Below are 27,807 nucleotides of genomic sequence, written 5' to 3' on the forward strand. Positions count from 1 at the left end.
GGGTTTGTTCAAAGTAAAAATAAAATGAAGTTTCATGCAACATCTTGGTGACCAGAGCCTGCAACCTCACTGTGACACTGCCTCTGGCTCTAGCCCACCACTTCTTATTTTTGGTTTGTGCATGACCTAAACAAACCTGTTGTAACTTGCTAATTCATGTTTGTCATTGGTCATAGTTAGGCCCTGCCCCTGTTCCAATGTTAATGTCGTACTAATCTAATCCTCTCCAGGTTCCAATTCTGTTCCTGAAAAACAGACTTGAGAGTGGACTTGATCTTCTCATCAAATTCTCACCAATGAAGCAAATAAGTAGATTTTTCCTAATTGTCAAACTGTTTCTTTAAAAACAATATGTATGAAGTTATGACCCATGGCAGATTACATCTAAACATCTAATAAAGCTGCAATAAAATACTGTTTCTCTAATTTTCACGTTGTGTCATTTAGCCGTACAGAGAAGGAGGTTGTCACTGCAGCACGATTAAACTTGGGAAATTTGGGTCACCAACTTTCCTCTGATGTTTCAATCTCATCATGCAGTTTTGATTGCAATCAAAATAAATAATCTGTAGAAATTTTGTTTTTCTAATATTTTCATGTACATGTAAATGTGGGACGAAAGTCAGGGAAGAGTATGTAGGCATATACCAAAATCAACGGTGCTGATTGGATGCAAAAATGATCTCTTATCTCAGCTAGAATCATCAGTTACTTTGAGTTTTTTTTGGGCCATTATGATGTAAACTCACCCTGTCAAAATACAGAGCTGCTACACAACATGTGCACAGGCTGGCAGGTGCGGACCAGTACATATACAACATTTATATATGTGTATGTCTCAGCACATATGCTTCTGGAGGTCTCCGTCCTCTCTTGCCCATCTCCCCAGGCAGAAGACCCCTGTCTCGCCTGCCATTTCTCAGTCTGACAGCTGAGAGCTACACAGCGGAACAAGAAAGAGAAGAGGGAGGGAGGAAGAGGAGATGCAGGGCTTGAATTTGTAGACAGTGGAAAGAAATGAGAGATACGAGCAAAAGGGTTGACATACAGAAGGAGTGGCTATTACTACATCATCCCCTCCCCATCTTCCCCTCTTTGGGGACCAGGTGTTCTCCTTCTGAGGGGGTACAACTTGAGGAGGGGGTGGGGGGGGACTACCAAAAAAACTACCTTCATGTTTCACTTGGCAACTCTGCACCTGCATCTGTGAGGTTGGGAGGTGGAGAGGGGGCAGAGACAAGGCATCAGATAAGGTTGGTCTCTAGAGGCTACTAGCTTTGTTGTTACACCCACCCTACAGCAGACCTCTTTGCCCCCACCAACACCCTCTCCCTCTGCCTGACACATCTCCTTGAAATGAATGCCAGGCTTTGAGTCAGCAACTCAAGCGTTTCTCTTTTCTCAGACCAAGCACTTTGTATTTTTTTTCCTCCAGGTGGGGGATTTTCTGGTGAGCTTATGCTGTTACCGTTTTAGCTGTTTGTTTGATAGCTGGGATTGAGGCAGGCATTCTCTGTTGTTTTTGTGCCCTGAATTTACCTATACTCGCATGCTCTCTGTTTGTTTTTGTCTTTTTTTTATTATGCAGCAATATGTTTGGCACTCGAATCAAAAACTTAACTCTTTTACATTGTGTGTTTTTGAATTAACCACCTTTAAAATTAAATTTGTTTTCCCAAGATCCATGAAGGCTGTGGTCTTGTTCCACCAGCCTACCAGTATTAACTCAGCCCACTCTTTTACCTTGCATGCGGGCAGCTATTGCTCTCAGTGATGTTTGTTCTTTTATAGTAGTCATCCTGGCAGTGTGGTTAGCCTGTTTGTCTCTGTCAGCCATGTTGCGTTAGCCTAACGCTGGAGGCTGAGGTCTGTCCTCCACTCGGTTGTTCCCCCCTTGAGGTCAGGGTGTGAATCAGAGGCCTGATTCCGTCACCCCAGGTTACCAACTCACTACTTCCTGTCCAGAATACAAAGTGAGAGGGGATGGCGGCTGAGGGCAAAACGTTTCAGGCCCTGTGAGTCTGTGTGTGTGAGTCTGTGTATGTGTGTGCGTGTGTGTGTGTGTGTGTGTGCTGTTACTAGAAAAGTAGGCAAAAATCTTTTGTTTTGTTTTTTTTTTTTTTTAGAATGACAGAGCCCTGAGGAGTGACGTATTCTGTCTTTGTATTCAGCAGTCACTTTACATACAGTATGAGATTATAATGTCTGTTAACATTTGTCTTCAAGCAAAAAAGAAAGCTTACTTTTATCATGGCAATATGAGTCAAATTAATAATTAGACAATGCAGGAGTTTTTTTTTATTTTTTATTTTTTTATTTTTGACACTTGGGGGGCAGCTGCACATATTATCACCTTAAAAAATCATGTTAGCAAACAGTTGCATAGGGTAAGTAATTACACATTTCGTAGACACTCAGCAACATTAGCATGAATAAGTTGTGCTTGTGTCCACCGTATAAATATACGCATAATTCTCATTACCTTTTTTGCGATCCTTTTGATCTTCAAAGTGAAATAAATGGTTGTTTAACAGTGAAATGCATTAAGTGCATTCATTAGCTAATTTCCAACTTTGCCAGCCTCCCATTCAGTCATGTGGAGTTAGTGCATTTATCACATCTTTTATGCTGAAAACAGTTTACCTGCCTTTACTGTTAGACAAAATAATTAGAGTAAGGTTCCTAAAATGCTCTGTAGAACTAAGGGAAACGGCACAGTCAACTGATCATAATCTGTGTGTTCATTACTATGAGAAACACCTTTCACTTTACACATTGTAATTTTTTTCATTAGTACTTCGATTAGTGCAGTTAAATAATGCTAATGAGTGCCAGACATAAACACTCTCTCTTAGAAGTGTCAGGCAGGTTTGGAACAAAGAAGGATTTCAGTAGCTGTGGCCTCAGTGGTTTGGAGAAGGTCATCTTAGGAAACTGAAATAAAGTACATGGACTCCTATTCATTTCTGAGAGCAGCTAAGAAAAGCACTGAAGAAAGTAATTTTGGCTTGGATGGTTTTTCTGGTACAGTCTGTACCACACCGTTTTGTAGTTCATCAGACTGTAAAAGACACTGTCAGCTATTTTACGACACCTGGAATATAAAAGGTAAAGACAACATGAATGAAAATAAACAGAATCTGTTTTTGACATTCGTCACTTTTATATTGAGTCAAACAACAAATTAATTAACCATGTTGTGTTTAGTCAAAAATGTAATTAAAAATGTTTTGTCCTCACTTTGAAAACATCCAGAGGAGTCATCTCCGGAAGTAATTTAATTAAAAATTAATCTTTAGACTCAGATGCCTCATTATGCAGTTACATTACTGTTAAACATATATGCATCCATTATCTATACCCGCTTATTCTTATTTAGGGTCATGGGGATCTGCTGCAGCCTATCCCAGCTCTCTTTAGGTGAAAAGCAGGGGTACACCCTGGACAGGCTGCCAGTCCATCAGAGATTACTGTTAAACACACAATCTATATTTTAAAGGGTACATGCTTAAATATGTGGACCTTATATGGGCTGTTTGGTGCAAAGAAAAGTGAAGTGAAACAGATTTGTGCTGACAAGTTGCTGTTCTTCTGTAATGTCTTGGCATCGTGACATCATCCAGACAACCATTTGGCCAGGTGGCAAACACAATGTCAAACCTGCCTTACCTGAGGTGAAATGAATAAAATGAACAGTTGTTGGATGGAGTTTAACAGGTGGAAAGATAGCAGTTAAATGCCTACAGTACATCCAGGTCAATGGGCCAGTGAGGCTATGTCTCAGGTCAATAGGTTGCTGCAGACCTAGCTGGCCAGCAGATAAGAAAAGAGATGAGAGGAGAAATGGGCATCAGAGCGCTCACTGTAATAGCTGCTCTGGCCTGATGAGTTGGCTGGGGAAAAGAGCTCAAGGATCCTTGAGTGTGTGTGTGTGTGTGTGTGTGCGTGTGCGTGTGTGTGTCTGTGTGTTTGTGTGAGAAAGTGTGCGATCTAAATTATGACTGATGGGGCATTCAGGGATAGGAATGTAAAGGAGGAAGCAGAGCAGTATATATGTGTCCAGTTTGTACATTTGTGTCTGCAGGGGCGTGTGGCCTGTTGTGGGTGGCAGGATGCGTTTGTCTGATGAGTTGGCTGTGGTGAAAGGTGATAGGGCCAGGCTGTGTAAATGATGGCTGATGGGGTCTCTTGAAAGTCTTTTTAGCCACAGTAATGAAGTGCGTCTGCCAGTGGAAGAATATGAGGGACAGGCTTGGGTGTTCAGACAGACAGCTAGGTCACCTCACTCAACTTTGTATGGAGAGAAGAAGAGAGATAGACAAGATGATTCAGTCGTAATGACTCGTTTTCTGTCTGTCTGCCAAGAAGGTGCCTTGAAGGACAACTAGATCAGGTCCGCCATTGATAGAATGTCAGTCTCCACCTACAGGTCTGACTTGCCCTGTCAATAAATTACCTCTTCCTTGCTTACTATATAGCTGGGTATCAAACTTGGAAATTGCGACCATATCTTGTGGTATATGAACATATCCAGTTCCAATTCTAGTAAACGAACATCAGGTTTGGAATATTTTACAGCACTGAATATTCCCAAGCTCAGAATGAAATGTGTTTGTTGCATTATAAGCTCACGTGTATTTGAACTTGGCACTGGCTACATGGACAGATTCTTAGATTTGTTTACTTCCTATCTGACTGAATATTTTAGGGACTAAATCAGGAAACAATTTTTAAACAGTGTTTTCAAAGTTGATGATTAGCCACAGTACTTTATCAGTGTGCAGTTTAGTATATTTTGCTAAAAAAAAAACATGAGGGCAAAACATGTTTATATGGTAGTCCACAAAATAAAGCAACAGAAAAAGAAATGTTATTTTATACGTTTGGTAGTTCTCAATATAAATAAAGGTTATTATTATTAATGTTGTTGTTGTTGTTGTTGTTGTGAGCCATGGTAGCCATGTCAAGCATTACCCAGCCTTACAAAGCCAATGCATTACCCCTTTTTACAGCAAGGTGATGAGGATGTAAAAACATTCTAATTACACAATACTTGGGAATACGTTTGTAATACAGAAGAAGAGTTATTGAACTTTACATTAAAACATTCCCAGGACACATATTGTTTTGGCTAGGTGCAAATGTGAAAAAATGTCAGGGTTCAAATTTCTTATCTTTACGCTGGTTTTTTTTGCATTTTTCAACCATCTGATAATATTTACACATACACAAACAACCCTTTTAATGCCATAAAGGAGACACTGTCTTTCAGTGAGTGCCTCTATCCTCATTTCAGTGATTACTGTGTTTTGTCTCTCTCAACAATCACATGATTTTCACACACCAGCATAGCTATTAAGAATAGCTGTAACTGTGTTTGCCTTTAGACATGATCAGGCGACACATCATATGAATCAGGTTACATTAGGATACCCTGATCTTTTGACTGTTTACTTTAGTCAGATATATTCTCATCTAAATCAGGAAAGCCATTCTAACTCTTAACTGATTAAATTTAGGCAATTGTTTTAACACACACACACAGCATGTCAAAAAATTTTAGTATCTGCAATGAAAGTCAGATATCATTTGCATCAAGAGTCATTAGAAATAGTTACCCATTTTACATTAGATTAATGGTATGTAATAAAATTGATAAACATGTAACATCTTTGGTAATGACAGGATAATAATGGGCCAGTAATTACACAAATAACATGGTAATTTTTTTTGTGCTCAAAACATGTTGGTAGTAATTGGATTACCCTATTTTACCTTGTCCTAATAAGTCTATGACCTCTTTTAGACATACTCTGAGTCTGGGTGAGATTTTAATCAGAACCCCAAAGGCAATAATTCAAACATGTGACCACCAGATCATTCGCATGCACTGGTCACATGTGTCCCAGCTCCAAATGAAGGTTATCTTGTAAAAGACAGATCATCTCTGTTTTTAGACCTGTGTCTCCCGCATGACCCCAGACGTTATTTACAGCACTATATCCAGAGCAGTACTCTTCTTCTTCTTCCTTTTGTGTGTGTGAACTTGTGCCAGGACATGTGAAGATCACACTGTAGTGAAGGGAGGGGAGTGGAATTTAGGAGCAATGGCACCAGTGGTTTTTGAAGGAATCAGGCAGAAGTCTAAAGTGAAGGCATCAGAAAAGTTTGGGTTGTTTTCCCCCCCTTTTTTTTGATGAGCTATTGAGGTCAGGGAATGAGGAAAGTAGAGCAAAACCATGGTGATTACATCCTGAAAGTCTGACATTCTTTGGGGATCCCATCTTTTCATGAAAATTCATGTGAGAACAGTTAAAGCTGTGAATTTGTGCTGTGAAATTTGTCAGTAATAGTTAGTTTCATTGATTTGATTGGAGAAATGGTCTGGCTGTTGAACAGCTGCTTTTAGCTGTAAATGTTTCTACTGGGTCCTCTGATTGCAACAAAGAGACAATTTAATCCAATTTTACAACATTGTCAATTAGTCAGTCCACCACTTTGGTCCAGACTGAATTTATTTTGACATCTGTTGGATGGATTGCCATACGATCTGAGTTAGGATTCCCATAGGATGAACCAAGTGACTTTGGTGACCGCCCTGATATTCCTGTAGTCTGAGCAGGTCAATGTGTCTATTTTTAAGCTGATAAATCCTAATATATACTTGACGAGTGTGCACACATTTCTGAATAGACATTGATGTTCCCCAGGGTTCATAGCATTCATACTTTTCAGAAGATGTAACCTAATGACTTTGTTGATCCATTGTTTTCCTGTAGTTCCATCAGCATGTTGCCGTCTTTAGTTTATATTGGATGGATTGTCATAAAATTTGGTGCAAATGTTTTGTGTGTGTCTCCCTCAGGATGAACTGATGATCCCTTCAGTTATCAGCTATACTTTGGTTTATGACCCATTAGCTGTCTCCACTCAGCCTTAACTGTGCTTTCTCTTAGGTACAAAATAGGAAATGTTTGCATATTAGCATGTTAAAGTAAGATAATGTACACAGCAAACAGTATAACATCAACATGCTAGCATTGTCCTTGTGAGCGTTAGTATACTGACATTAGCGTTTAGCTCAAAGCACACCTGTGCCAAAGTGCAGCCTCACAAAGCCACTAGCATGGCTGCAGGCTCTTACTTTTGTTTTATTGACCCATTACATGATATTATTCCCAGGCGATTGCGACAAAACACACATTAAAGAGCTTCAATGACACTGTTTATTTATCACCACTTGACCTGTGTGTGTGTGTGCATGTGTAAGTATGCGTGCGTGTGTGCGCACCATACTTGTGCCTCAGCGTGTATTGTCAATGTCCATATTAATGTGTATGCCTTTCTTATATGATTATAAAACCTTTGATATCTAGCTCGATTGTGATAGTCCCCCTTCTTAAATATGAATACATATTCCGCCAGTAAAAATACACAACAGGCCAAAACAACTCAATGGTGTCTTCGCTACACACAACAAGGCCCAGCGAATGTAAACGGTGAAAAAATAACAACATCAATTTAATCCTTAATTGGTGTGAAGGGGTTTGCCCCTCCATTTTAATTGATACAAGTCTTGATTTTGTAGCACTTGGTATTATTAGATTGAAAGACATTATGAGGTGTAGAAACTAACCAGTGGTTACACAGTTTTCAGAAAAAAGTATATTGTATATATAGATATATATTGTTATATATATAAATTTATATTCATTTATAAGCTTTTTAAAATAGCACAGTAAACACTTTGCACACATGATAAAAACCACTGAATGTGTCTGATTGTTGTATGTATAGGCCAATGGCGTTAAGGGAACCACATCCTGGTCAGAGGGTCATGTCACTTTCTCCGCAGTCAGCTCAGGAAGGAACTGGAGAAGTCGGAGTCACTAATTTAAAAATGAGAACATTCATTTAGGATACTTTATTGATAAAGTGAACATGAAGATAGTTTTAGCTCCTCTTCCTACGCAGTGTATTTGTTAAAATCTCCTTCCTGAAGTGGCTAAACTCGAAAGAGGACTGAGCCCGTCTCCGGACCATATGTTCCTGTCAGTAACTGTAAGTTGGAATATGTTAGAGTCTGCACACTTTAACCACACAGAAAGAACAACAGAAACAAAAAAGAGAAGTTATATAAAGACAGTCAAGTCAAAAAACTGGAGATACAGAATTTATAGTACTGCACATCATCTCTACTTGTGCCCTCGTCCTTTTTTTCTGTCATTTTACACCTGTACAACACCTGCTCTCTGCTCTCTCTATCTAACTGTTTCTTGCTCAGACTCGCTCTCTCTCTCTCTGGCTGTCAATCCAACCCCCCCCCCCCCCCCCCCCCCCCCCCCATCATCCCCACACAGTCTCTATACAGTTGGCTTAGTGGTGACCGTAGAAATAGCTAAAGGGTTCCGTGTGACGTTGAAGTTTGTACAGAAACATGAGTTTTTTTTTTCTCCATGTAAACAGGCACACACAGATCTCTAGAGGCTAACTCCTCAGTCAAAAAAACAGAAAAAGAAAAACACCTCTGTGAGTTAAGTTGTCTTAGTTGTTTTTTTTTTTTCTCATTGTTTTGTATTCCTCTTTCATTTCATCTCCTCTTTTTGCTGATGATTTTATAATCTTCACAAGTTGAGTGTTTTGGCCCAAATCTCAGTCCTGCTGAGAGGAATAAGGCCTTGGATTGCTCTTCAGGTATCGAGAGGTTTACAGCTACTCGGTATTTATTTCTCCTTCCCTCCCTCGGCGACCACTGCCAAGGCTTTGTTATAGTTCGCCACACAAGAAAATAAAGTTCAGCCAAGGTTGCTGTCGTCCAGGTTGCTGTTTGTTTAGTTTGAGTTCGCTGTCTCTAGAATCAGTGTTGGTGGTACAGAAATTCACGCTGTCTCTGACAGATCCACGTGGAACGAGCTAGCAAATCCTTTTGCGGGCTGAAAAGACAGAGAACACGCTCGTTAAGACAAATGACACCCTTTCCCTTGAGACTTTTTACTGACACAATTGGCTCGAAATACCATCTCTTGAAGGATACATGCCACAAAGGACTCTCTGTGAAGTTATTTATATACCCTAAAGGCTGGTCCTCCCAGTACAATGTTAAAACTAATTTGGGAATTGGGTAAAACACGTCCGTCAGCAAAGATAAATGTTCAGAATTCGGTGGCTACATAATGCTTGCATAGAAAATACACAGAGTACTAATTGCTTCATTAATTATCTACAAATGGATCATTAAACATTTATAAACCCTTTATCAAGGCAATACTGGTGATCAGAGCATTGCCATTGCCAGTGGTAGCATATGGTGCTATTTTTAAAAGTAGAACATAATGTCTATTGGTTAATAGCGCCTCTGCCTCTGGGACTATTCTCATATTTTTACAGACTGATGAACAACAAAACCTTTGCCATGACAGGGTGGGCTTGATTTATTTGAACAGACCAGGAAAAGTGGGGGAAATCGTAAATCAACAAAATAAATAAATAAAATAAAAGGAAATAAAGTTTTGGATTGGGTGAACATGGAGTGCAGTTATCCTAACCCTGCGAGTTACACGTGATGAGCAGATGCGCAGGCAGCTATATTTGGAGCAAAGCAGGCTCTAGCACCTACAGGCTAAATACAAATTATTTTTCACACAGACTTGATGTGCAAGAGGAACATTGCCTGGCTCTGTTTGCTAAGTCACAAACAAGAAAATAGGGGGAAAAAAAGCAGAGTATGGTGCTCATCGTTTACCTGAGAGACAGCTCACAATCAGCATGCAGGATCATGGAGGATGGTGGTTAACATGGTGGTGACTTGACTGGAAATGACTTCTCTACTGAATGTCTATATCGAATCCATTCTCTACTCTTAGAGCTAATGGAATATTCATGTAATGTGGGAGCTTGGAAAGCAACTGAAAGCGGCATGAAGTGTCCTGCCATTCTTTTCATCTCGTTCAGCTTCTTTAGAAATCCAACTAGAAAATCAGTTTAACTCTAATACATATCAATATGTTTCATTTGCCAAATTAAACTTACTTCATATTGTAATATTTTCCCTCCTTTCTTGCACAAAATCTTGTGTGTGACTTTTCAGGCTGAGGAATCTTGACCTCATGGTTGACAGCCCACCTCACCCACCCGTCTCTATGTCAGCTATTGATCCATAAGCAAGCGAGTACATACTCAAGACTTCCTTTTTAGAACAGAATGGACTTCAGTCTTTGTGAAAAAGAAGAAGCGTGGGTTGTACATTTCACCTTTCAAGCTATTCAGTAGGGAAGTCGTCGTGTTCGAGCAAAACTGTTGTTGAACAAATGGAAAAGGATGTCCATTACAATGAGATGATCTATCTTTCATTTCCTCTCTATGCACTTAAATGTTTTTAAACTATAACCAACATTTAATTGTATGTGTGCAAGGATGTAAGAATATAAAATGTACTGGTAATGATAACCTTTGCATATATGAGCATCAGATAAAAAGGCTGATTAGAAAAGACTTTGAGGGGTAAATTTAGAGAAAATGAAAAACAAAATGGGGCCACAGCATTTTAAACAAGTCCAATTCAAATTTAGTTTATTTTGGAATAAGTCACATAATTACAGACAGCATTTTAGGGTTAGGATGGGGTTAGACTGAATTTTAAGGTGGGTTTTGGAGAAGGGGAATTAGTAATAATAGATAACATTTTACATTTAAAAAAAAAAAGAAAAATACAACAAAACATAAAGCCACATTTTTTAAAAGCTCCTTAAAAACAGAAGAAATAAAAGTTGATAAACAACATAAAAAGTCCAGATCAGAATCAAGAGGCAGTTTCATAGTCCCCTCCTTTAGTATCTGTACTGGACCAGACCAAAGTCATACGGTCCCAGGGAACTTTCATACTGATACTCACAGAGAAAGGTGGGTTTGTACGGTAGGGTCCCCCTATCATACTCTTTCCTCTCTAGCGTGCTGGAGCTGTACTGCTGAGGTTGCTGATGGAGGTGATGGTGAAGGCTGTGGTGTGACTGTGACCTTTGACCGTCCTTGCCAAAGGTGGAGAATGCCCTATCATTGGACGAGGCGGTGGACGAGGTCATGGTGAGTTGGTCGGAGAGGTCGACGGAGGAGGGTACCTCAGTGTCAGGAAGTGTGGCATCCATGCCGGGGACGTGCAGGTTGCTGCGGTAGTCCGGCCCCTGGCGCCCATCGGACGGCACAAAGGAAGGCATCCAACAGCGATCCGAGTGACCCAGGGCCTTGCACTCCTCTGTGCAGTTGGAAAACAGGTCAGCACCTGTAGAGGAGGTAGAGACAGGGATGGACGATAGAAAGATGAATTACAGAGAGGATAGAATATTTGAGATGGAAGTAAGAGGGAGCATGAGTAGAGAAGAGTTGTAGATATTTAGAGTGGAAAGGCGAGATGGAGAGGGAGATGAGAGAAAGAGACCAGAAGAGAGAACACAAGTTAGCAATCACTTGCCAATGTCGTATGCACAAAAAACGCAGCAAAGCTATTCATCAAAGAGACAAGGCCAACATTGATGAAGAGAATTGTTTGTTTTCCTCCTCACCTCATTCATTCCGAATGAAATGTGCAATCAAAGTGATGTGGTGTTGCAAAAACATTTTACCCCATCTCCACATCAACATACTCAGGCTCACAATTGATTCCCACCAAGAGACAAAATGTGAATCCATATCCCATCATTCTTGCACAAAAAAACGACGATTATCTTAAGAAATGTGCCACAAAAACCAACAAAGTATTCACTGGCTGCTTAATCACACTCTAATGTCAATCATCCGTATACAAACCGACAAAGTGTGTAATTGACACAGAGCTGATGCCAAAAACAAAACGTCAACCTAAAAAAGATTAAATTAACATCTGAAATGATATAATAGAATAACACACACTCTCACATACACACACACAACCAGCATGAAAGAGGTACCAGTTATGTTAATTACACTCTTTTAGAGAGAATAAAGAGAGGAGGAAGGGGGGAAACGAGAGAGATCATAAAAGGAACAAGAAACATGAACAAAGTCATCATAATAATGAGACCCTGCAGTCATTTTCTACTTCTGTGCTGATTGGATTTGTAGTTTTCCCAGTTTTTCCCACTTTGCTAGTGAAGCTGTGACATTGTGGGAAAGTGTTGGAATGTGCCGGTCAAAGCGGAAAAAAAAAAACGACAAAAGGAAGAAAGAGATACCTGTACATGGGAAAAGAGAGGCAGAGAAACAAAGAAAGCAGCTATCTTGTTATCTGCAATTCCCTGAGGCTTGAGAGGCCTTCAGATCAAAGGGTGTACTTACACAAATCTATTCCACTGATCCATTGGACTGATAATGCCATAGTTCGTCTGTTACTAAAAGCAGCCACATGCACACACAAACAGACATATACATATCAACAGATATTCTACTAGAGAAAGATAAGCTTATGCTTTAAGTATTTATAAACACAGATGAGGAAAAATCTTCTAAGGAGAGATAGCAGAATAATGTATATCACTTTTAATAATCAGAATAAATCAATGCAACCAACCCCATGAAGTAATATGATAGCATAATATTACCTCTAGTACTATAAGATGGCAAGTCTCTGTGCTTTGCTACAGCAACTTCAACTTTATCTGCAGGCTTAAGAAAGGAACAAAAAGGTCCTTGGCCACATTCTTGCTATTACGAGTAAATATCAGCTGAGCCATGTATTATGTATGATCTTTACCTTCTCTGAAAGTGGCAAGAAAAAAAAGTGTGTCCGATCGTAAGTACAATGTCAGATTTTTAATTTTAATTGTTCCGTCGGACTAAAAGCCTTCGCTCTACTGGTCCATGCATTTCGGACTTGTTCCGCCAACAGACAAAAACAGTAAATGAAAACCACCTTATGTTAAGCACTACATCATTATGGTATGATCACATCAATCAGTCCTCTTGTTGGGAAGGATGTATTTCCACTGGTAAAAACATGTTGTACAACCACCTCCCTAACTTTCGTTGTACCCACTTGATTATCTTTTATCTCCATAACAGAGCTGACTTACTCTTCACCCTACATAGTCAAAATGAGAAAAGGGCAGAGTTGGTAAAAATGTCAATATGCTCATCGGAGTCACCTTTCAGTTATTACTCTGCACTCAAACCAATAAGCTTAACAAGCAGCGTCAAGTGGTGCAGTGAGTATGTGCCGATTTGTTTTTGCCCTGAATTTTTCCTTTCAGGCTATATTCATCCTTTACAGGTTGTTGGATTAAAAAAAAAGATTCATCCATATTTTTAGTTATACTTAATATTCACCTACACTGATGGTTAATGAGAACATCAATCAAACAAAAGTTAAGGTCTAAAGTAAAGCTCTTTGTAGTAAAGATGCAAATACAGCATTACAGTATCAACTATTTCTAGGAAAGTAAACATGATTTGTAGTACGGTTACTGCATGCAGCATTTTTACTTGTTTTTCCACCATTATTAAGGAAAATAGATGGGCTAGTGTCTGGTAAATGGTTAACAGCTATGCTGTCAACACTGTCATTGCTGTGACTGTGAATTGCATTTTTTCTGTGTGTGTGTTTGTGTGCATTGTCTGGATCTAATGGTGTTGCTAATTCAAGCCTCACGGGGAGTGAGACGGTCAACACGACTGTGCAGTGACCAGAGAGCCAGAGAACTGTGAGGGCCAAACAGACGGAGAGAGTTGCAGATTTCACAGACAGAAACAGCAGGCAGGAGAAGCAGCAAGACTGCAGGAACCATAAGGAAGGAGAGGGGAGACCCAAGCAGTCGCAGATGGAAAGTGCAATGGCCAGAAAAGACAGGGGGAGACCCGGGCCTCACAGATGGAGATGGGAAAGGGGTCAGAGAGTGGTGGGCAGAGAGCAGAAGATGCTGATTCAAGCACCAAAAATAAAAAAAACTCTCCAACTTAACACACACCTCTGAGCCTTTGTTAACCATCCGGCTTTTTGTAGTTTATCTGTTCAGGGTCATGTGGGGCTGGAGCCTTTCCCAGTTAATTAATATGATTAATCGTAGAAAATGTCAGGAGTATGTAGATGTAAAATCATGGGTAAATCTAAATAGAGTTAATTAAGTCAACTGAGGATTAGCAGTTTACTGCACAGTATTTCATAACCCATTGTTTATCTGAGTAAAGCTACAGAAGAACAGAGATTGAGAAAATAAATCTGCCTATAGAGTGACAGCTGCTTTCTTTGGTATTTTACTTAACATATTATGTTTGATTCAGCAACTTTTAAATACATCAGATGTCTGTGTGCTCTGTTTACCTCTGCCTTTCCTGTCTGGCTCACAGAATCAGCACTAGTCAGTGCTTTTGTTGCCAAAGGGTTCGTTTGTTTTTATCACTACCTAGCATGTGTGGGTTGGGGGTCAACAGCAGCGAAGAGAGATCACGATCCGGTGGAGAACAAAATAAGAATCTCTAAATTTCAGGAACTGTCTGAGAAAGCTACTGTGGGAGATCTGTGTAAATACTAATTCAGATTTTGAGTGGCATTTACTTGCAGTTACCCTCTGATTCACCCCTGGAGTTAATGTATATTTATGCTGTCTATAAGGGTTGGGGGCATATAAATCATGGCGTTTCTGTTAATTACCACTTTACAGTTAGTCTTTGGCCTTTTAATGGACTTTTTGCAAATTAATTTCCTCCTCACACACACGAGGGTGTTCACCTCAGCCCTTCCAATCATCTCTGTGCTGTTGTGCAGATAAAGTAGTTGGTTGCTCTCGTGCTTGTGTTCCTAAATGTGCAAACAACGTGCAGGTGCAGAACCTGCAACTATGCAGAAAAAACATGGATGTGCATACACGGAAAAATACAAAATACTAAAGGATTAACGGAAAGTTCAGTTTGTTCCATATCTCTCCTATCTCAGTATGTTTTTAAGTAAGCACTGGGGCACATTGTATTCTGGAGATGATGTGTAAATATAGTCTGCTGCAGTCACTGTTTACCGTAGATCACTCTGAGAAACTCTTGTCACTACCATCTATACTACTTAGTGACTTTTGCCTGCTAGCTCACTCTTAAAATGCACAGCCATCAATACATCAACACATATGTTTGCAAACACACATGCGTACATGCTTAAAATGCTGTCAGCGCGGAGATACGGAAATGTACACAAGTAAAAAGACAGACAAGCCGCCACCCAGTGACTGTTGATCCCTGAGAAGCACCTTCACTTCCTCAGGCAGGAAGCAAAACAACAACTGAAACAGTGAGTGGCCATGACAGGCCCTGCCAGCAGCCCTATCTCTCATCATGACCTCATCAAGCAGGAAGAATGCGCGCGCACACACACACACACACACACACACACACACACATACACACACACGCACACACAACCAGAGGGAGAAGCAAATGATACTACACAATGAAGACAAAATTTACTTGCTAATAAGCAATCAGCACTTATGTTCTTTTTTTCATTTCTCATTTTTTTCATTACATCTCAGCGTGTTTCCGAAATCCCATGTCGATCTGACTAATTGCATTGCCTGACATACATCAAGTAACTGGAAATGGAGAAAAACATGAGCCCTGTATTTGAATACACTTTGTGGATGTATATGTACTGTGCTCTATTACTGCCTCCATGTCTCTTTCCTTTTGTCTCTGTCTCTTGTTATTTTCTCTCACATTTAATCTTAACTGCTTGCTTTCTTCCTCTTCTCTCTTTATCTCTTTTTCTCTTTGACAAAAAAAAACAAAACAAAAAAAAACAAAAAACAAAAACACTCCTCATCCCTCAGGAAGAGGGTGTCTTCTGTCTATACCTCTGTTTTTCATCTTGTCTTCCAGTGTTCCGGAGAGAATACAGGCACAAAATGTCAATATTTGGACAGCAGCTCAGGATGGCGGGGGAGTAGCATAGTTTCACGAGTTACACGAGATGGCCAGTGCGGCTGTGATGAGTAAACCAGAGACCTCCCAGGGCCAAAACAGAGCAAGATGGCTCTCACCATACCCAGTAATGACAGACAAAGAAATAGTTCAGAGTCTCTGAGAGGCAGTTACCATTTTCAATGTTTGTTATACATCAACTGGCGTTGGAAGGAGAGGCAAGATGGCGGCTCGCCCTAATAGTGTCTGTTTGATTAATATTGCCCCGTATATGCTGTAAGACCAAAGCTTCTGAATGAAGGCTGATTATTGATCTATGGTTTGTACGCTTTTCATTACTTGGCCTACTCTTTAAATCCAATGATCCATTCTATATACTCTTAATCAGACTATTGACTGAGAGCTCATAAATGCATTGTTTTGGGCTAATTCTGCTTTATGACAAATTATAAAACATATTTTAGACGTTTTCTCTCCTAGGGTTTACAAAGACAGACAGGGGCTGAGTGCTGAATGACTGTAAACGACTTTATTCAGAATTAAAACTACCAGTGTGTACACTAGAACTGTGTGAAATTATAAGCATTCTAATTTCACAGTAAAATTATGCAATGATGCATACTTTTTCTTCCGAATAAGTTTGGCTAACATAGGGGTTAACTTCAAAGTTTTATGACTACCTGCTTTTGTTGCATCAGCATTGGGAATGATAGCTCGGATGCCTCAGCACATATTTGTGTGACACAAGCATGCACTGAAGCGGTGTAGTTTATGTTCTGTATCACGTTAGAGGACAGTGTAAATGAACCACACTACCCAACACCTGAGCTCGCTCTGAACATTAACATGTATCATGACATCGTGTTTTATGTTTCTTATAGGAAGTTTAACATCGCAGCCTGGCTGATGCGGATGTTCACTGGGTTTAAGTCTCTGGGCAGAAAGGATGATATGTGTGTTACTCATGGCCAAAGCATCTTTATGACTCCCAGGACTTTGCTGAGATTTCCATTATTCTTACTTTCTTATGTCTCACTTCACTAATAAATATCCAAGGCCCCTTTCTGAAGCAGTGAAAACACATCTCTTTCACTTTTTGATCTTATGTTTTCAGCAGATTCATATGTACCTGTGCCGAAAAAAGGAACGATTGTGTCTTCTTTTGAGACATTTCAGGGTTAGGAACATGTAATTTGCCATTCAGTTCATTCAGAAAGCAAAACCTTTTCATTCTACCAGCACATTCAGTATGACACTTGACAACATGTTTCAGTGTGCTCGAAAACCCTACAGGACATTCTGATTGTGGATTTGATTCATTTCCACACATAACTGAGTATATAAAAGTGAATACACTCTTTCAACCATGTTCTACAGAGGTCACTTAAAGATTTACATTCTTACTTTGAGATAAGAAAGACAAAATGTAAGTACTTTAGCCAATTTGCTAATCAAACTCATTGATCCTTCCCTTTGTCTGCTATGACATTTATTAATATTTAACAAAGCACTCAGCTTAGAAGGGGTGGTGACACCTCTGCCCCTTCAAGACAAAATTCAAATAGGTTTTTAATGGGGCAATGTTTTTTCTTCTATTTTTAGTCTTCTAGTATTACTTTGTGGTATTTTCTACTATTTTCCGCTAGTAGATTTTGAGGACTTTGAGTGTGCACTAATGTTTTTGATGTGTTTTAACCATGTCTTCACCTCTAGAAGTTATTATATAAATGTGTTATGTCTTTGTGTAAATTTCCAAGCAAAAATACCTAATCATTTGCTGCTTCCAGTTAGTGTTGGTCAATAAATTGTATTTTTATTGTCATTGCAATATGAACATATACAATAAACACATTGCAACAGGCTGCCTGAATTGCGATGAACAAGACAAATCCACATCAAGTTTGAGTTTTGTTGAATAACCTCTAGAGGAACAGAGGCTAGGTGGCTGCAGTTAACCAGCAAATAGTTAGATTTGCAGCTGAAGCACTGGGGGCCGGTGCAAGACAGGCTGAAAGGAATTTTCCAGTTTGTACTAGTTAATGGTGTTTGGGAACACTGTTTGCATGAATGATGGCAAAGAGTCTTTTGCGTGCTTTGTGCTATGTTTCTGTGTGTACAGTTTCAGGCCCACATTTTTAACTTAAGAGCCCAGATTAGCAGAGTAAAAGAATGTATAATCATTTACTGATCGAAGCAGCTGCAGTCCGTCAGTGACACTTAATTGCTAGAAACACTCAGGAACTGTACAGCTAAGGTACACAAATATTTATTGGAAATCATTGCAGTATTAAGAAATCAGTTATCACATGTTTTGCAGATTTTCCTCAAATTGTGCAGGCCTAGTATCAAGGTGCAAGGATTTGCTGATGTTCTTTTTCTTGTATGATAGTAAACTAATCTGTTTGAGATTTGAACTAAAAAAAACTATTTTGCCGTTAGACTCTGAAAGGCATTTAAATATTTTCCTGACTTTTAATACAAAAAAAAAAGAAGAAAGAAATAATCAGCAGAACAATTGATGAAAATGACCAAAGAGTTGAAGATGTTTATGGTGTCTGTTAAGAGACTGTTAATAAGTTTTTTTTGTGTTTTTTTTTTTTTTTATTATTATTACTATGGACGCAAAGTCATTATCTTTTGAGTGCATTCAGCCTTTTTTTCTTCTTGACCTTCACACTAAGCAAGAACCTTTTTTTTTTTAAATTGTGTCAGCTTTTGAACTAAACCTGAGACATGCTTTGTGGCATCCTTATTCACAGACATATTTTTATCTCATATTATTTTGACATAAATGTTTATTTCTGTAGCAAACAGTCATTCTATAGTCCCTTCTTTCGTCAGTGTCTAAAGGCTGAAGAGGAGGATGTTTCAAAACTCTGTATGCTAAATTCCTCTGACAGCTCACTGACATGGGAAACTGCAACATGGTGCCCGCCACTAATTCATAATCAGCCATCTAATACACCGTTGCCAGAGTGATTTAATTGTCCCATTTGTCACAGCTGTTCTCACCAAAACAAACATCATGATAATGATCATTTCCAGTCTCCCACCCGTCATGCAGCCTTCCACAGCTGATCGAATGTTTCTGAGATGCCAAATTTTTTCACTGATGAATATTTTATTCTCTCTTATGTGCCACTTTTTTGTTTTGCTTGCTAATTGTTGCTGCCATCTCCTATTAGGATGATGGGGGAAATAATGAGTGAAAAGTGTCTAATTTGGATGAAACAACCTGAAAAAACTGGGTATGGAGAGGTAAAAGGTCCAATTGTCAATCAATAGTGATTTGGCTCGTGACACAGCGGTGCATCGCTCCTGTTAGGCTGCTTTTAGAAAAGCCATTTGCCCACTTTTTAAAGCTATCTGGTGATATCCCAGCATCACAGGCAGTGTCCCTTTGATTTAAAACCACGTCAGGAGACTTATTTTCTAAAGTGTCAGACGAGCGGCCGAGCGGGAAGCTATGGCAGGTGTAGTTGATGATATGCCAACTGGAAATGGTTTCCACTTGATTTGAAATATTCTGAGGTGCACCAAAAGGGAGAGCATGCGCCACGGTCCCATGAGGAAGCCTTGCCTCTAACCCTCCTTTGATAATTGCTATGCAAAGGTTCTAGAAATGAATTACTGATCAGCCGAGTGTTGCGGAAAGCCAACGTGTGGGGGAGACAGAATGAAGGATGAGACACTGCCACCAACCCTGGAAAAGAATATGTGTTTGTCATACTAACAGACACACAGAATTCAACTGTGCATATGTGCAAGGCATATATAACTGTGTGTATCCCTTTGCATGTACATGCACACGTGTACACACGGGTTTTGTTCAGCAAAAATGCACAAAAATATATGTAGGCTATACATAGTCTTGGCTCAGGCCTATGCAGTTTGGCTCGCTACATAAGAACATGCACTCATATAGGCAACTACACACAGACATACACACATCTTACAACCCACACATGTCACTGCCAACAATATTCTGATCTCTATATACTATATATTTACACTATAGGAGATGTCACTCACACAAACACACACACACACACACACACACACACACACACACACACACACATATATGCATGTATGTGTAAGTGACAAATCAGCTGTGGTTAAGCTTATATGAAGGAGTGCCAAGCACTGGCTCCCAGTCTCTCCTCTTAAACTGAATTTCATCTGAGCATCCCATAGCACTCCTTTTCTGTACAGACGTCATCACTAAGCCTCATTTTCTCCAACACAAAACATACATACAAGCAGATTATATGCAGGTATTGTGTTTAACCCTACAGTATGTACACACACACACACACACACACACACACACCACCAAGAGAAAAAAAATGGTTTTGTTTACTGAAGTATGTGAAACTCAAGTGTCCCTCTTTCCAAATTACCACTCGTGTGATATTACCTCCCGTGGAGTGGTAAGCTGTTCCCTTCTAAATCCAACATGAGGAACAAATGTTGGTTTCCTCATATGAAATATAGAGTACAGCACCAACTGGGTACACTCCCAGGCCAGTGCCAAATGAGCACGCTTGGAGCCAACTAGAGCTGACGAAACATGTTATTGGGCCCGTAACTGGGATAGGAAACAAGAAGGTATTCAAGACAATTTTCTGCATAAAATGTTCTATCTAAGATACATTTTAAAATATAGTCTCAGGCCTATTTAGAGGTATCATGTCATGGATGATGGGATTACATACTGACTAACTGTTTTAAAACACATATCACATATCCACCCATAGCCGTAGCACACAAGACATGTTTTCCGTTCTCTTTCTGGTATGTTAAAAAAAAAAAACTGCCAAATTCTGCATGACTCTGCTATGTGCTATCTCACATAGATTCAGACTCCATTCTGATGGAAAATGTCCAGCTCAGAATGTATATTTAAACATCTGTGTTTATTTTAAAAAAATGTAATGAAGAAAAAAACAAACAAGCTGAATTTCTTCCAACTCTGCATTTCAGTCTTGCACAATTTGACCTTCCCGGCCTGTTTCATCAGCGAGGGCAGAAAGTGACACTACCACTGCTGCAAATTGGCTCTCTATTTTGGCTTGGTTCATTAATAATGTCAAACACCGTAGAGCCTGATGAGGATTATTCACTATCCTACAGCACCTCTCTAATCTGTTCTATTTGTATTCCCAGCACTGATATGATATTTGGCAGGCTTTGGTCTAGACAGGGGTCTTACATGGGCCATGTGAAACAATCCCTCAGAAGGAAAGGGCAATTCAATATGAAATGAGATTTTGTATTGCTCCACTTTTTGTCAGACTCCACTCTGATCAATAAACAGGTACTAACCTAATGGAATTTTAGAAGGAACAAGGGGAGGCTTATGATACCTAAAGCCTTCTCTAAAAAGCTACGCACTGTAAAGTGTACTAGAGAAATGAGAGTCAGTAAATAAACCTGAAGTGAGAACAAGGATGGGGAACTGCTCCCTAATTCCGAGGTTTAAACTGTTCTTTAACTTACGCCAAAACTGCAAAGATTTTGGCTTACGAAAACAAAGAATGCAGAAACTGCTAATGTGGTTGATCAGCTGAATCTATAACCAGCAAAGGTAGTGCAATACGCCGACTGATTGAAATGCTTCTCATTATATCAATTTAGCTTCCACTTGAGTGAGCCTATTGATTTGTGCCACTAAAGCACTATAGGCCTCACACTGCCTCGCTGCAAGTCGCTGTCCTTTCAGCACCACTCCGTAAAACAGCAGCGTAAGAGAGAGAGAGAGAGAGAGAGACAGAGAGAGAGAGAGAGAGAGAAGGGGGGAAAGCAAGAGATTTCCCCAAATATTCCTCCTTTTCACCCGGGTGTGAAATACAATCAACACCTCGGGGCTGTTCATGCCAGCAAGCCAGCACCCCCGGAGCCCCAGCCTTCGCATACTCCCAAATTAAGGAAATTAAAAGTCACCGGTCCGCACCAACAATTCAGCATTATCCAATTCACAATTGCAAACACGCGCTGCTGAAACTACGGTGGGAGTGGGTGTCCCTGAGGACTGAAACGACTGTGCGATTATGCGGGGGGGGGGGGGGGGGCGGGGGGGACTCACCGGTCGAATGACCCCGGTTGGTGGCATCGTGGTCACTGTCGCCCTGTTCGCTGTCGCCGTGACCGCTGTCTTTGGAGCTGACGATGTCTGCTTCTTGGAAAGCCGAACTGGATGAGGCGAGTGCAGACAGCCATGTCAGAGAAGCAGGACGGAGACGGTGCAGGAGGGGGTGGGAGAGATTGAAAGGCGGTATTGGGGAAGGGATTAAATGAGGGGCAGAGAGACGGAGAAAGACAGGGAGACTCAGAAATCAACACCACATTAATACAGTCTTTAATACGGTGGCCGTCAAGAGTGTAAATTGGATGTTACACATGGCATGTAATGAAATCCAGCATTAGAGCTTTAATAAGCGCTGCTCTGTCAGTTATGGGACTGATGCCAAATTGGAGATGAACATTACGGATACACTGGGAACCATGTAGCCTCTCAAAACCACAATTAACAATGCGGAATATACAGATTCATACTGATGGGTGTAATATTCCGATTTATAGATATGTGAATAGGCTGTGGATCCACGAGGCCTGTTGAATGTTAAAGGTCCTCTGATGGATCTGATGGTTGATATGTGGCTCACTGGACACAGTGAGGTGTGTGTGTGTGTATGTGTTTGTGTGCGTGTGTGTGCGTGCGAGTGTGTCTGTGGTGTGTATCTGTGGGCGTGCAAAGGAATGTGTACATTTCACTACCTGTTGACACGCCTCGGTCTGTCCACCAGATAGCTGAGTTCTGCACGTTGATGTTTTGTCTAAAAACCGCACAGAAACACACGTTTGATCACTTTTAATGCAAACCAAACATTGATCAACACACAAAAGGCCGGTTCATTGCTACATAAGAGAAAAATGTTGGTTGTCAAACGCGGTGGCGCGAGGTGGGGTACCTACGGTGCGCGCATCTACTTGGTGAGTGAGAGGTGCAAGAGGAGGCGAGAGCTGGGGAGAGTGGGTTAGGGAGGCGATTGAATGCGTAAATGACTGAGCCGCCCCCATGCTGGAACTGAACAACCTTTGTTCACGATGCTGCCATGCTGGGTCGTGCACGGAATACTTAACTCACAGCAAAGGCAAGGCTGTGACTGACTGCCTGGCTCCACTCCAGCCACACCGCAATCAACAAAAAGCCCCACTCTACAGCTCCCTGAGCAGAGCGCACACACTAACAACACAAAACAGGGATGTTAAGTCACTCGCCTTATGATATTTGCCACCCATGAACTTTAAAACCGGCCTACGATATATAAAGTGGGATTAAGGAGGAGCAGTTATGAAAGGCTCCTGACGCAACTACACAAAAATGCTCTCTTGGCGAAATTGTTTTTCTAAGTTCCAAATAAAATTTTGGCTTTATGTATCCCCTTCACTGTCATTTTCACATATCTACGCATTTTTAATTTACCACCTAACAAAAATCCACTATTCATCTGTGTATTTTAGATAATTAACAAACATTACAAAACCCATAATAAAAAAGTGCTTTCCATTTGCAACAGACTGCTTGGTGACCTAACTGGAATATTAGAGCACTTTACATTCAAAGTCTAAATCTCTGCCACACTCTTTCACTATTGCGCACAACACAAAGGTTGGTCTGTGGCAGGCAGTCTGTTGCAAATGTAACTAAAAGGCCACACGAGATTTACCAATTAATAATGTCCAATCAATATTGCGCATGACAGTGATTAAAGGCCACCGAGGAGGAACAGGCAAGTCAATAGTAGACACCGTTTCCATCCTCTCGGATACTTTCGTTGCGCGTGACCTGAACGGATAACATACTTTGACACGAAGCAAACAAAGCTGTTGATTTCTGGAGAATCTTTAAAAGAGGTTAACCCTTAATACATCTTATAGGGAGTTGAGTGGAGCCCTGGGCGACAAAAGCTGATTCAGACCTCTCTTACCTCATTAGAGAGAATACTGCCATTGGATATGATGTCTGGTTGTTGGTCACTGTAACCCGTGACAATGGCGCCGCAGGGGTTGGTGTGATCCGTGTCAGCGCTGCGGGAGGGGCTGCATGGTTTGAGGAACATCAGATCCGTTTTGGCAGACTCCGGTGTCAGACACACCTGGTAGCAGTAGGAGTTTTGGTTCTGGTGATGATGGGAGCCGAATCCTCCTCCTACTCCCCCAACACCAGACTCCTCCACGGGCACCTGCCCAACGGGCCCGACCCCTGACGTCACGTTGGTGCTCTGAACTAACATTATGTCGGATTTACTTAGCTTCTTCTGTTTCCGGCCGCGAGCCTGCCTGCTGCAGCACGAGCCGCAGCACAGGCAGCAGTCACCGGCCAGCAGGCACGTGTACAGGTTGAGCTTCTTGTCCTTTTGGCAGCGCACGGCCAAGACAATCATGGCCAAGAGGAATATGAAGGAAACGGACCCCAGAGCGATGATGAGAATGAGGGTGAGGTCAAGGGAGGTCTCCTTTGCCTTGGAGGCCGAGCCGCGGTCCCCGCTGCGGCCTTCGACCACACTGTCCACTAATATTACGCTCACACTGGCGGAGGAGGAGAGAGGGGGCTGCCCATGGTCTCTCACTTCGATCAGCAGGTCGTAGTAGCCCTGCGGGTCTCGCTTGGGGGAGATCCTGCGGGCAGTCCTCAGCTCCCCTGTCCTCCAGTCCATGCGGAACATCCCCATCTCGTTGCCCCGCAGGATACTGTAGGACAGCCGTGCGTTCTCACCATCATCCGCATCCATGGCCACGATGCGCGTCACCAGGTAGCCAGGCTCCGCAGAACGCGGCAGGTGCTCTTTGGCTGTGCCGTTTTTACCGATGGGGGCTATTACAGTGGGAGCGTTGTCATTTTGGTCAACTATGATCACATTTACAGTGGCATTAGAGAAGAGCTCAGCAGCACCCGAGTCCTTAGCCTGGACCATAAAACTAAACTCCTTCAGCTGCTCGTAATCAAAAGATCGCAGCGCGTAAAGGTAACCGGTGTCCTGGTTTATGGACACATAGGTGTCCACAGACATGCCCTGTATGTCACACTCCAATATGGAGTAGGTAATAAGAGCGTTCTGTCCAATATCAGGGTCCAAAGCGCTCACGGCGTGAATGAAAGCACCGGGCACATTATTCTCAGTCACATACACATCATAAACAGCCTGCGTAAAACGGGGCGCATTGTCATTCTCATCGGAGACGTGCACTTTAATGGACTTGCTGGTGGCGAGTGAAGGCTGACCCTTGTCTTTGGCCACCACAGTGATAGTGTATGAATCTGTGTTCTCCCGGTCTAGCGGTCCGTCTGTCACGATGGTGTAGTAGTTTTTAAAAGACGATTTCAGCTTGAAAGGGACGTCTCCCAATATCTCGCAGCTCATTTGTCCATTCTCACCGGAGTCCCGGTCTGAGACGCTGAAAAGCGCGATCACTGTGCCCGGGGCATCCTGCTCGCTCACGGATTCAGTCACAGTGCTGAAACCGATCTCTGGAGTGTTGTCGTTCACATCCACGAGTTTGACCAGTACTTTGCAGTGTGCGGGGACCGCGTTAGCACCCATATCTTTAGCCTGGATATAAATCTGATGCGTGTTACTCTCTTCATAGTCCACCTCCCCCGCCACCTCTATCCTACCTGTTCTGGCGTCGATATTGAATAAGTCTTTTATACGCGGGGTGTTATGATTGCTGAAAGAATATACAATTTCCCCGTTTTGTCCTTCGTCAACATCCGTGGCGTTGAGCTGAATGACCAGAGTCCCCACAGGAGAGTTTTCCCGCAGGTTAACGGTGTACACAGACTGGTCAAAGGTGGGTGCGTTATCGTTAGAGTCCAGAACTTTAACGACCAGGAGAGCCGTCCCGGTCCGCTGCGGGATGCCCCCGTCCACAGCCGTCAGCACATAGCGGTGGACCGCCTGCTGCTCCCTGTCCAGTGGCTTTTCCAGCACCAGTTCTGCGAACTTGTTCCCGTCGCTCTGTGTCTGTACGTCAAGGTAAAAATAGTTATTATTCGTTATGGCATAGGTGCTGAGCGCGTTTGTGCCCACGTCAGGGTCGAAGGCGTTCTCCACCGGGAAACGGGTCCCTGGGATGGCGCTCTCCGATATCTCCACTGAAATGTCTGTCTCGGGAAAGCTGGGTGGATTGTCGTTGATATCCATTATCTCAATCTCCACACGAAAGAGCTCCAGTGGGTTCTCCAGAAACACCTCCAGGTGTAATAGGCACGGGATGGTCTGCCTACAGATTTCTTCCCGGTCAATTTTCTCCTTCACTACGAGCGCACCGTTCTCTAAGTTCACCTCCAGATAAGGTGTCCGTGAACTAGGCACCGTCTGAAAACGGCGAGCGGAAAGTTTTGTAATGTCCAACCCCAAATCCTCTGCAATATTCCCAACCACAGAGCCAGGTTCCTGCTCCTCTGGCACGGAATAATGTAGCTGAGAGACAGCTCCATCCAGGATGGAGAGCAGAATTATCAACCAAATCATCTCCCCTCTCTCTATAAAAGTGCACTTCAATACGAAAACAAAATGTTATTCCTTTTTCTTACAAGATATGAGCATTTCCCATTTCCTCTGTCCGTAAAAAGGCAGTGAAATAAACAGCAACAAGGCTGCCCGACTCTGAAATTCCTCTCCTCTGCCTCGGGTCAGTGGAACATTGTGTTGTTTCAGCTGTGAGAAGCACAGCCATTTGATCCGAGCTTTTCTGTTTTAATCAATTCTGCACCGGTCTGTGAGTTTTGGCGTCAGCGCAAACATTGCAGGCTGGAGCCAGGACGCATAGCCAACACTCCCTGTGCACAGAACAGACTGCCCCTTCTTCGCAGAAAAGTCACAAAACAAAATAGAAAATTCCACAGGAGGAAAAGAGGCGAAAGCACAAAAACTCCTATTTGCGCAGCGCCAAAAGATGAAACAAACACAACTTCTAAATAAATACTGGCGAAAGACGAACTTTCTCTCTGTCTCTCTCTCTGAGGATGTAATCACTGCGCCTATAAGCGCTCAAAGCGGATGATGCTCTCAGCTCGGCTTCTGTAAGGCGAGTGTGAGCAGCGGGGTTGGTTTTGCGCACAGCTCCTTTCCCCACCAGCCAATGGTATTCTCAAACACCGGGTGTAATAGCACCTGATTGGGGCTCTGCAACGCCAGCCAGCGCACACATTGGGCCCTCATAACAAAACCAGTTAAGTGCCTCTGCGCTCTCCTCTCCTCTTCTCTCCTCTCTCCTCTAGGCCCATCCTCAGTTGTAGCAGGGAAATTAAATGTTTTACACATTCGGTGAATTAAGAAACTCGAATAACACTGGGTGACAGCTTGCATCGGAGGAGCTGTGTGTAGATAATATTGCAGCTGCCTTTGGAGCGCAAATGTATCATACATATTTAATTGGAAAAGTACTTTTTTTTTATTGTGATAATGATTGTTTTCAGTTTTTCCAGCATGACAAATGACCCTCGATCCACCAAAATAAAAGACAGTGAGGTTTCATGAGGCCCTCGACGCAATTATTTCAACAGTTTGATATTAGGTCGCTGCTCTGATACGAACATATGAGTCAGAATGTTGCAAGGGTGCCCACAGCCAAAGACCACCATGTAAAGAGCCTGCGCAAGTAAAGACAGCTTGTGACGCAATACCCCACAGTGCCATGGCCATCCCCCTCCGCCCCCCACCCAACACCACCCCCCTCCTCTCTCTCTCTCTCTCTCTCTCTGAAATGAACACACATATAGGCACAATTGGAGGAAAAGATAAAACATTTTAAATAAAGAAATATCTCCAGCGCTGTTTGCCAGTGAGCATCAGTAAGACACAAGGTTCCATCAGAGCAGGATCACACACGAATTACTTTAATTCAGTGTAATGAAGCGTCATACCT

General features: G+C 41.8%; 1 protein-coding gene across 3 annotated transcripts; it reads right to left on the reverse strand.

Moving 5' to 3' along the window:
* Nucleotides 1-8,376: 8,376 nt before the first annotated feature.
* LOC113128309 (protocadherin-10-like) lies at nt 8,377-26,928 on the reverse strand. Of its 3 annotated transcripts, none has more exons than XM_026303547.1 (5): nt 23,865-26,928; nt 22,651-22,709; nt 21,959-22,065; nt 11,115-11,275; nt 8,377-8,933 (listed from the first exon to the last, which is right to left on the reverse strand). In XM_026303547.1, exons 1-5 carry the CDS (start codon nt 26,409-26,411, stop codon nt 8,880-8,882), a joined length of 2,928 nt encoding a protein of 975 aa, XP_026159332.1. In that variant the 5' UTR covers nt 26,412-26,928; the 3' UTR covers nt 8,377-8,879. The 3 variants fall into 3 exon arrangements, with proteins under 3 accessions (XP_026159332.1, XP_026159331.1, XP_026159329.1); XM_026303546.1 differs by having other exon boundaries at nt 10,892-11,275; XM_026303544.1 differs by lacking the exon at nt 8,377-8,933 and having other exon boundaries at nt 10,827-11,275.
* Between the last annotated feature and the right edge of the window lie 879 nt (nt 26,929-27,807).

The sequence above is a fragment of the Mastacembelus armatus genome, chromosome 1, assembly GCF_900324485.2.
Source record: "Mastacembelus armatus chromosome 1, fMasArm1.2, whole genome shotgun sequence".
Lineage (NCBI taxonomy): Eukaryota > Metazoa > Chordata > Actinopteri > Synbranchiformes > Mastacembelidae > Mastacembelus > Mastacembelus armatus.

Bases quoted from the DNA above. Each gene is read 5' to 3' on its own strand.
- LOC113128309 (XM_026303544.1), bottom strand. From the start codon at position 26,411: ATGATTTGGTTGATAATTCTGCTCTCCATCCTGGATGGAGCTGTCTCT. The intron at 22,066-22,650 runs GTAGTGAAATGT...CGCCTCATCCAG, and splicing joins AGACCGAGGCGTGTCAACAG to TTCGGCTTTCCAAGAAGCAG. The intron at 11,276-21,958 runs GTGAGTCCCCCC...CCTCCTCTACAG, and splicing joins CAACCGGGGTCATTCGACCG to GTGCTGACCTGTTTTCCAAC.